Here is a 10289-nt window from a genome sequence, read left to right as displayed (position 1 = left end):
TTAATACAGACTTCATTAAATCTGTAGGTCTTTTTAGCTAGTAGGACATTTTAACAACAGTCAGTCTTGCAGTCCATGAGCATGAGATGTCTTTCCATTCTTTTTGTCTTTCTCTGATTTCTTTTAGCAATGCTTTATAGACTTCAGTGTGCAAGTCTTTCACAGCCTTTGTTAAGTTTATTCCTAAGTATTTTATCCCTTTTGATGCCATAGAAAATGAGATTGTTTTCTTAATTTCCTTTTTGGATTGGTTGTTGTTAGTGCATAGAAACACAAGTGATTTTTGAAAAATTTTTATATTAAGGACTTATGTGGTATTATGTTATATGGATAGCATAGTTTATTTCACCAGTCCTCTATTGAGGAACATCTACGTTGTTTCTAAATCTTTGATGTTACAATGTTGCAATGAATAGTCTTGTGAACAACTCATTTTTCACATGTAGAGTTTATCTGTTAGATAAATTCCTAGAAGTTAAATTTCTGGATTAAAGGATATATACGTTCAAAAATTTCATGATTATCACCAAAGCATTATGATTTTGACATAAGATAGTCAGAATTTGTGATGCTGTTTATTTAAAATTATGAGAGTACTTTTTCTTCTAACTTGCACTTTAAAGGTAATTTACCTTGTCTTTCTTCCAAAGCAAATAAATAGATTCACAAATCACACATTTATGTTCAAGAGTCCAAGAAAGGGGTCTGTGTTGATTTCTGTGGCAACTTGATGAAAAATGTGAAAGTGATGTGTACCAGTGAATTTTTTCTAAAATACAGCTGAAGGAAAGTATTTGAAAATTATATGTTGAAAGTGATCCCCCTATAAATACATCAGTAAAACTTTGTTAGTCATCCTTTAATGGCAAAGATATTCTTTATGATTCACAAATAGTGAGTTATTTTATACTTTTAAAATTGTGTGATTATAATTTTGTTATTAAGATGTTTTTCTATTTGTGGAATTTGCCATTTAAATCTGCTTAGTGTTGAGTCTTGTCCCCAAGAGCTCGTTTGAAAGTTGTGTGACGTCTTCTAATGGAGTGGATCTCCTTTCAAATTAACTGCATTTACTAACCAGGAAAACATAACTTCTGTAAATTGTATGTTTAAGTAATATTTAATGTATAAAAGACAAGAAGAAAATCAGTATTCCAGATACAGAAGGCTGGTTTCTACAGTTGGCAATGGTACTTCAGTATCTGAAAGATGACTTGAAATGTGTACAGGCTTCTCTTGATTAAAAAGTTGCCCAAGTCTATCAGATTATCAAAGTGTTCCATTCAAAAAATGCTCATCGCTTGCTATTCCAGTAGAAAGTAGCAACCTTGTCACCTAAACACAACAGGAGCTCTTGTAGATTTCAGGAAAAAGCAAGTAGAATGAACTTTATTTATGGCAGAATAAATTTAAAAATAAAACTTGAAACTATTTGATTTTAGAGAAGTGATTTGTGACTTGCAGAGATTACCAATAGACAATTAAATTATAGAACGTGAAAACTGGACAGGCTTTTATTCTATTTTTATTTATTTACTCTGGCCACGCTGCACAGCTTGTGGGACCTTAGTTCCTCGACCAGGGATTGAACCCTGGCCCTCAGCAGTGAAAGCGCAGAGCCCTAACCACTGGATGGCCAGGGAATTCCCTGGAAAGCCTTTTAGAGATGATACAGCCAAACCTCTGTAATGAGGTGGAAATAGACCTAGATTGGTTAGTTTGTGAGCCAAACATCACATCAGACTGGGGAAATGGTCCACGTGTGTGTTCCAAGCGGCAATTTATTAATATTGAAAAAATTGTGTGCAGATCTCAAGTTGGTCTTATGTTTTATATTTATAATATATATATATATATGTAAGCATGCTGGAATGATTAATATTATATATAAATCATCTAGGAAAGTAAAGAACTTGATGATAACCTGGAATATAGGAAAGAAAATGTATAGGATGGCCACGTAGATTAGTGGTTAAGAGTGTGGTGTCTGATCGGAATCTTGGCTCCACTACTGTGTGACTTTGTGTTTTGGTTTCCTCGTCTAGAAAATGTAGGTAACAAGCGGCTGTCTGACTCAAAGGGTATAAGGATTACATGAGACAATCTGGATAAAGGATTAGTATAGTGCTGGGTATATAGTAAACTCTCAATAAATGTAAATTGCTGTTCTTGTTTTGTCAGTATGTCAAAGAAAAGAGGACGGATTAAAAAGCATTTTCAGAATAAAGTCAAAATACGTCACTAGTACTTTCAGGTCAATGGGACTGAATTGGACCCCCTATGAAAAGGTGGAGGGGATCAAATGACGTAGACCGCCTTAGCAACAGGCCCCCAAAGAAGGTGAATTTCTGTACCCAATAGGCATCTGCGCTGCCGAGAAGGCAGCCAATGGATGATGGAAGGAGGAAGAGGGAGGACGCGCCAATTCTGCTGCCTGAGCCTCGGCCCAACAAAATGGCGGCGGCGGCGGCGTCGCTTTGTTTCCGCGGCTCCTGCGGAGGTGGCAGCGGTGGCGGCCTTTGAGCTGTGGGGAGGATCCAGCGCCAGCTGTAGTGACGACTAAGAGTCCAGTGCATTTCTATCGTAACTGGGCACCGGGGAGCGCAGAGTGGCGCCCTACGGTCGCTGAAGCCGACAAGGCGTTGAAGCGAAAACATGACTGCTGAGCCCATGAGGTAAAACACAACCCCGTCTCACGGATCCCAGTGGTTTCGGCCTACGCGCCTTCTGAGCCGGGTGTTTGGGAAAGCTTTGGCTTGGTGGGTTAGGCCTGTGTTTTGCTGAGCGGAAAGAGGCATCGTTTTCTCCTTAGGTGAGGAGGGTTTCGGGGTTTCGGCGGTAGGCTCCAACCCGGGGTGGGGGTGGGGGGCGCGGCCTGGCGTGTCGGGCGCTTTCTCCAGCCTCCCCGAACCGCGGAGCTTAGTTGGTCTCCTCTGTTTATTCTTTGGTGCTTGTGGAATTGAGACCCTGAAGTGGGAGGCGGTTTTTGGTATCCCGGTCTTTCTTCCTAATCTTTGGGCCTAGAGACTGCTAGGGGAAGAAGGGGTGGGGGTGAGGGGTGGGAAGAGGGGGAGGGGCGGTCGTGAGGATGTGAGATCCTGGGACGACTTAGTGGCGTTTGGACTGCTGAAGACGGGAAGTACCCCGTCCTTGCGGAATTTTATTTTTTTTTCTGCAGCCCCTGGGGACAAGCCCATTTTGTGGGGTGAACGGGTGGGTCTTGCCAGTATTCCTTATCTATCCCAGACCCTGAGGGGTATCCTTGGATTTACCTCTAGGCAAAGGGATACTAACGCAGGGTTTTGCTTCCAGAGGACCCCAGTATACTACTTTTTGTGTAGTCCAGCTTTAAATGGGTGGTAAGGCAGTCCTTAGATATTTCTCCAATTTATGGGCAAATTTTGAGCAAAAGTAATTAGACCTTATTTTTGTTTATTTATTTATATATTCCAAGAGGGGTGGGGAGCACGTTAACATGGGTTGATGGGAAGTAAGATCTATTGCAAGGAAGTAGTGCCTGGCAGGCCACCTCTTACCAATCAAGCACGTTTATATTAGGTTGAGGCTGCTTTTCTCTTGTGCTTCTGATTTGCCTCTTGATAGTGTCTAAAAATAATGGGTTGTTAATAAGAAATGTATACCACTTTTACACAGGTGGCTGGCTTGCTTTTCAGACAGTTTGACATTTGACTTTTCATCCCTTGTGAATTAAGTAATTTTTCTGCTCTGAGATGGATCCTTGGTGCCTAGTGGCAAAGTAAAATTACAGGGATCATAGATCACAATTGCATTCGTAGTTGGCAAAATATGCTTTTGAGTAACTATTAGGATGGTGTATATATGTGTGTGTGTGTGTGTGTGTGTGTGTGTGTGTGTGTGTGTGTATATGTACACATCATCTTAATAGTATATAGGTATATATGTTTTTAGAGCACTTTACCTAGTGTATAGAATTTGGGAATGAACCTATGATATTTATTGTGCCTATTTTTCTGCATTAACAAGCAGTAGATGGAAGATGTTTTCCTTCCTTTGAGGAAAAAAAATGCACTTTAGTTCTTAGATTATAGATCCCTAGTTGTGTAAGGATTGTGGCCTTGGTTTTTGAATTTGTGTTAATTGGTCAAAGTGCAATAAGCCTTTACGTAAGGGGTATTGGGCACATAAGAGGTACCCAGTACAACTTGTTGGTTAGTTATTATCAGGTGCCCATGTTCCTGTACATGAAGGGTGTACCTTACAGTTAAATATGACCTCTAGATTTTACTAAATCTCACAAAGTCTGCCTCTAAAACTGTAGCTTGAACTTGGATTTTCTCCCTTTCTTTAGGGTGAGCAAATTAATTATGTATAGACTTTCTGAATAGAATTATTCATTTTATGCCAGGGTCAGTTTTCCTTATGAGCCTTGAATTTTTGTTGATCTTAGTGGTAAAAGTAATAATCATAGCTAAAATTGAGTGCTTACTGTTGACTTTTACCTGTGTAATCGTGATTAATTCTCAGAACAACTCTATGGGTAGGTACTTGGTCTTCCCCTTTTTACAGATAAGGAGGAAACTGAGGCATAGAGAGATCAAAGAACTTGATCAAAGTTATATAGTTTGTAATTGGTGGAGCTGGAATTGAACCCAGTCTTGACTCCAGAGCTTATGTTCTTAACCACAGGCATTAATACCTCCTTGAGCTGCCAGATATAATGTGATTATGACCATTTTAATTTAGCCTAAGTATTACAATGGAAGAAGTTCATGTTAGCTACTATTGTCATTTGTTGTAGGTCTTTTGAGTTTGTAGGTGTTTATAATATTTTGTCTTTTATGTTCATATGAGATAGTAAGATAACTGAAGCATTTAATTCCAGGAGAATCTTAAGCTACGTGAAAACCCCCTTGCAAAGAACACATGTATAAATGTGAAGAATTAATTTAAAAAAGTGTGATGCTGATTATTTACTATGAAAGTGCTCCAAGTGGGTGTTCAGAAGAACTGTCTCAGTCTGAAGTGTCATTCATCTCAAGCCATAATTGTAGTTAAAGGATAATCTGACAGGTAATGCTTGAGTGAGTTGAACCCACAATACCAAATCACTCTTGATTCTCTTCTAATGTGAGGCAGAAATAATATGAACAATTCTATGAATTGTCATTAATTTTATTTTACACAATTGTTCCAGATTTTTTCTTTATCAGATCTTCTGTCCAGCACTTAAAAATAGGAGCAAAGATTAGTTTCTAATTTTTACTTACATTTATAAAAAAAGAACATTCCTAGGATTCTGTGGTAAAAAAATAGCCAAAAGGCAAGAGGGAGGAAAATAAATTGATGATTTGGCTAAATCATACAGTTGGCTCTGTGTTCCTCCACTCAGTACCAAGGATTTCAATCTGTGGTTGATTGAATCCGAGGATGCGGAACTGCTGATATGGAGGGCTGACTATGGGACTTGAGCATCTTCAGATTTTGGTATCTGTGGTGGGTCCTGGAACCAACTCCCCTCAGATACCGAGGGACAAATATACACTGAAAAATCAGTGGCTCAGTTTTCAAAGGTTTTGTTATTTTTTTTTTTTTTTTTTTGCGGTACGCGGGCCTCTCACTGTTGTGGCCTCTCCCGTCGTGGAGCACAGGCTCTGGACGCGCTGGCTCAGCAGCCATGGCTCACGGGCCCAGCCGCTCCGCGGCATGTGGGATCTTCCCGTACTGGGGCACGAACCCGTGTCCCCTGCATCGGCAGGCGGACTCTCAACCACTGCGCCACCAGGGAAGCCCTGTTATTGTTTTTAAAGAGTTTTTTGTTATTTATTTTGTTTTAAATAAGATTATTTCTTCAGTTTTTTGGCCTGAAAGATCAGCCTCTGATTGACAGGTAAACTTTCATTTATTTATTTATTTATTATTATTTTTTTGCGGTACACGGGCCTCTCACTGTTGTGGCCTCTCCCGTTGCGGAGCACAGCCTCTGGACGCTCAGGCTCAGCGGCCATGGCTCACGGGCCCAGCCGCTCCGTGGCATGTGGGACCTTCCCGGACCCGGGCACGAACCCGTGTCCCCTGCATCGGCAGGCGGACTCTCAACCACTGCTCCACCAGGGAAGCCCTCATTTATTTTTATATAAAGATCTTGGAGATTTGATGGAACTTGTCATTCTACTCCTTATGGCAATTGATTACTTGAAAAGCTGAAAGCAATATAACCAGTTATTGGTCTTAAATTTTTAAAGGTAGAAGTGGTCCTACTTGAGAGATGTTTGGAAAATGTCTTAGAAAATGTCTGTTATTGTGGTAGTTCACAATCAGTTGCATACTAATCTATTTTTGAAAAATGTTATCTGTGAAATATGTGCATTCCCACTGTGTGGAAATTATTAAGCCAGGCCTGTGGCAGCGGAGTACATGCAAATTTTACAAAGGGTTTTGAAAATATTCAAATGCCAGCTGTTTCCTTATGTTATTGGTGGGGATGAAAAGAAAGACATTTGTGATTTTAATTGTGATCAGGCCAGTTCTCATTATTGGCAACCCTTGGTATAGTTGACCATGAGCCTTCACTTTTATATTGTATTTCTAGGGATAAGATAAATGTAGTACTTAAAGGTATTTGTATATAGATTTAGGTGTGTGAAATATTTTTTTCTGTAAGAAATTGTGTGTATTTATGTGCCTATTTCACTTTTGAAATCTGAATAAATTTACGGATTGGGCGACAGAATACAGGCAATTCTTGGGTTTACATGAAGTCTTTTTCCTCCAGAGCTTGAATGTTCTCTTGGACATTGGCAGAAGCTGTTAAAATGGGTTAAGCCATTGGAAAATGATGTATAGCTCTTCCTTTAGGAATGTTGAATATAGCAGGGCAGTAAAAGGAGTGTCTAAGTAGGATCTCTCTGTACATGTATCCTAATGCTTGTCTTATTGGCTTGATAGCTGACATGCAGGATGATTAATCTCCATAGCTCTTCATCTGTAAAATAGGAGTAAGTTTAAAAGATACTGATAAAGCCTGCAGTTCTGGAGGAGATAACATGGTTATAACAGCGGTTCTTAAAAGACAGTAAACTAAAAGCTCTTTGGGGGTCTTTGTTAATTTTTAAGTGTTTTAGGAGTGTAAAGAGGTCCTGAGACTAGAAGTTTGAGAACTGCTGGTTGTAGAGGAATGAATGCTTAACTCGAGGCAAACCTGGGTGTTCTAGTTACAGCTCTGTTGCTCAACTGATTGTTGTGGACAAATCATTCATCTTTCTAGGCCTCTGCTTTGTCATTTACAGAATGAACTTGTACTAGATAGTCTACAAAGTTATTAAAAACATAATCCTGGTTATGTTAGTGTCGATCATTTTTTGACTTTGTTTGCCTTTTTGGGGGTAGGGAGAAGAAGTGATGAGGGAAAGTTTCTTTATTCAATGTATGCATATCTTTTTTGCCTTGAAGCGTACATGGTTAGGATACAGGTGTTTTGTTGCTAATATAATCTCATATACTGTCACATACACAGACATTTATTAGAACGGAAAAACTTTGCTGGGAAGTTCGTTAATAATTATTACGGCTCAGGATATGTTCTGTTTTGAAAAATTACTATATGCAGTGTATTTCTGCTCTTTTATGATTGGAGATGATACTTCTGAAAAGACGTATATTCTAGCTGATTGTGATTTTTGCCCTGGGAAAAGGTTCTGTGAATTTTGCTCTCTAGCCACTGTTTTCAGATCCTGTCTCTGAGACTTTGTCTCTGAGTTTTGGCTTGAAGTAGCCATTCTTGGTATCAATAGTCCAGCTTTCTTGTGAACTGTTACATAAAATATTTGTTTAAGAAATTTATTGGTATGGTAGTGGTGTTCATGTGTATATAGCCTATACTCCATATTTTGGAGGAATGCTTTATTAGTTGATCAAATACTTGAGTACCAACTAGGTGCCAGGCATTGTACTAGCGTATGCAAAGGGTAAAAGACAAAATTCCTGCCTCCTTAAAGCATTCTTAATCTAAGGAGGGAAATTGTAAGTAAATAAGCAGTTACAAAGCAGTGCTAAAATGGAGGTATATTGGTTGTGCTAGGGATCAGAATGAATGAAAGCCTAATTTGGGGGATGTTTAGGAAAGTTTTGCAGAGGAGATGGTATCTGTATTGGGTCTTGAAGGTAAGTTAGCAGTTAAGGGTTGGCTGTGATAAAGGGCAGTCCAGCAGAGGGATTAGTATGGCTAAAGATTAGGCTTATTTTCCACACAGCAGAGGAAATAAGACATGTTCACAAATAAATTTGAAGCAGGATATAAAGTGCTACATGCTGTGTTGGGTAAAAAGTGACTTGCTATCGGAGTTTAGAGTAGGAAGACATTTCTGATGGGGTCCAGGGAAGGCTTATAGAGAGGTAGCATTTGGATGTGACCCTTGGAGGATGCATCTGCTTTTAACAAAGAAGACTGGGGGAGGATTTCAGATGTGAGTTATAGCAGCCTGAGCAAAGAAATGTTGTATATATTAGTGTTTTCTAATTGAAAGGAGGTCAACTTAGACTTTTTAACTTTTTAACTCAGTTCCTGGGCAAATATTGTATAACCATGTATAACCATGTGCAATTAGTATTTTTCCAGGATATGAGATATAATTGACATATAGCATTGTGTAAGTTTAAGGTGTACAATGTGATGATTTGATATGTGTATATATTTTGAAATGACTGTCACAGTAATTACCTTTTTTTGTTATTGTTGTGGAGAGAACTTTTAAGATCTACTCTCTAGCAACTTTCAAGGATATAATACAGTATTGTTAACTATAGTCACCATGCTGTATGCTGTACATCAGATCTTCAGAACTTATCTTACAGTGCAGTTCATATGTTAACTTTGATTGCTCGATGATCTTGTAAAAGCCACATGTGCCCTTGTGACTGAGCCCGATAATTTTATGCTATCAAAAGCATAACCCATTTTCCTTGAAGATTGTGTAGAATTTAATGCACAGATTTTGAATGACTATGAGTGTTCAAAATGTACCATTAGTTGTCTTTATTTTGGTCATTTGTCAGTTGACTTTTGGGTGACATTTGATTTATAAAATCCAAAATCAAAAATAGTTTATTTTTGAGTAATACTGGATTTATTTTGCTTATTTGAATTATATCAGTTATTTTTTGGTTTACTTGATAGCATTCTAAACTTAGTTCTGCTATAAAACTTGTTTTGAAAAGTGAATTTGTTCCAACAAGATGGATGTATCGGGGGACAATTTGAGCATAAGACAAAATTTTCATTTGCTTATTTAGGATTTTGTCTGCAAGTTCAGGGCTCAGCAAACTATGGCCACCAAACAGTGCCCTATTTTTGTAAATAAAGTTTTGTTGGAACACACCCAAGCCCATTTGTTTACTTTGTCCTGTGGCTGCTTTTGTAGCACAGTCTCAGAGAGTTGAATAGTTGCAACAGAGACCTAATGGCCCACAAAGCCTAAAATATTTACTATCTGGCCCTTTATAGAAAGTTTGCCCTGGGTGAATGCAGGAAACTGCATCCAGCTGAACTGAGTTACATTAAAATACACGCATATATAGGCACATACCTCAGATATCTACCACATACCTCAGTTCACCCCTTGTGTTATGAACCACACCCATCCACACCTATTGTTACAATTTTCCATCCGATTTCAGATAACTCTCCTTCCATCACTTCACAGTAATTCATGAGCTGCAACCCTTCTGATGCCCACTTCCACAAGCAAACTTCAGGTCTTTTTCAAGGTAACGTGCCATATTTGTTGTTGTGCTTGTGTATTTCTTAATCACTTAATATGTGTAAACTGTGTAAAATTGTGCTACCATTTCTATTAGGTTTCTGTCTTTTTTTAAAAAATGTGTCACTGATGAAGTTTTTTCGGTGTTGTGCTTTTAACCCCGTTTTTCCCGTGAATCCTATGGTGTTCATTGCACAATTTTGCATTACCTGGTGATTTTTAGGAACTCATGTTATATTATTGCAGAACTGACTGTAATTGTCATACTGCAAAAAGTATTGATTCATTCAGCAAACATTTCTTGGGTTGTGTGAAGACTAAATGAGTTAATGGACACAAAACACTTAGGTAAGTGTGACATAATAATTACTCAAGTATTAGTTGTTACTAATTACTATTACCATTGCCAAGAACTGTTCTAAGTACTGCTTAGGTGAACAAGACAAATTAAATTAAGGCTCCCCATGGAGCTTACATTATACTTTACACTATACTTAAAAAAATCGGTACTAATTTACATTTTGGCTAGTAACTCTGTTCCCCCACAACAAC

General features: G+C 38.5%; 1 protein-coding gene across 16 annotated transcripts in view; it reads left to right on the top strand.

Moving 5' to 3' along the window:
* Positions 1–2438: 2438 nt before the first annotated feature.
* Positions 2439–10289, top strand: part of ATRX (ATRX chromatin remodeler) — a 249515-nt gene continuing 241664 nt past the window's right edge. For 5 of the 16 annotated variants that reach the window (XM_033406899.2, XM_033406898.2, XM_033406893.2 and 2 more), the window contains exons 1-2: positions 2439–2675; positions 9655–9744. In XM_033406899.2, the coding sequence (XP_033262790.1) occupies positions 9687–9744 (58 nt within the window). In that variant the 5' untranslated portion in view covers positions 2439–2675; positions 9655–9686. Of the gene's footprint in view, positions 2676–9654; positions 9745–10289 lie in introns of those variants that run through there. The other 11 variants (XM_004280438.4, XM_033406900.2, XM_004280437.4 and 8 more) reach the window with 6 other exon arrangements.

The sequence above is a fragment of the Orcinus orca genome, chromosome X, assembly GCF_937001465.1.
Source record: "Orcinus orca chromosome X, mOrcOrc1.1, whole genome shotgun sequence".
Taxonomy (NCBI): domain Eukaryota; kingdom Metazoa; phylum Chordata; class Mammalia; order Artiodactyla; family Delphinidae; genus Orcinus; species Orcinus orca.
The sequence above is the reverse complement of the archived record's forward strand: the minus strand, read 5'-3'. Positions and strand labels throughout refer to the sequence as shown.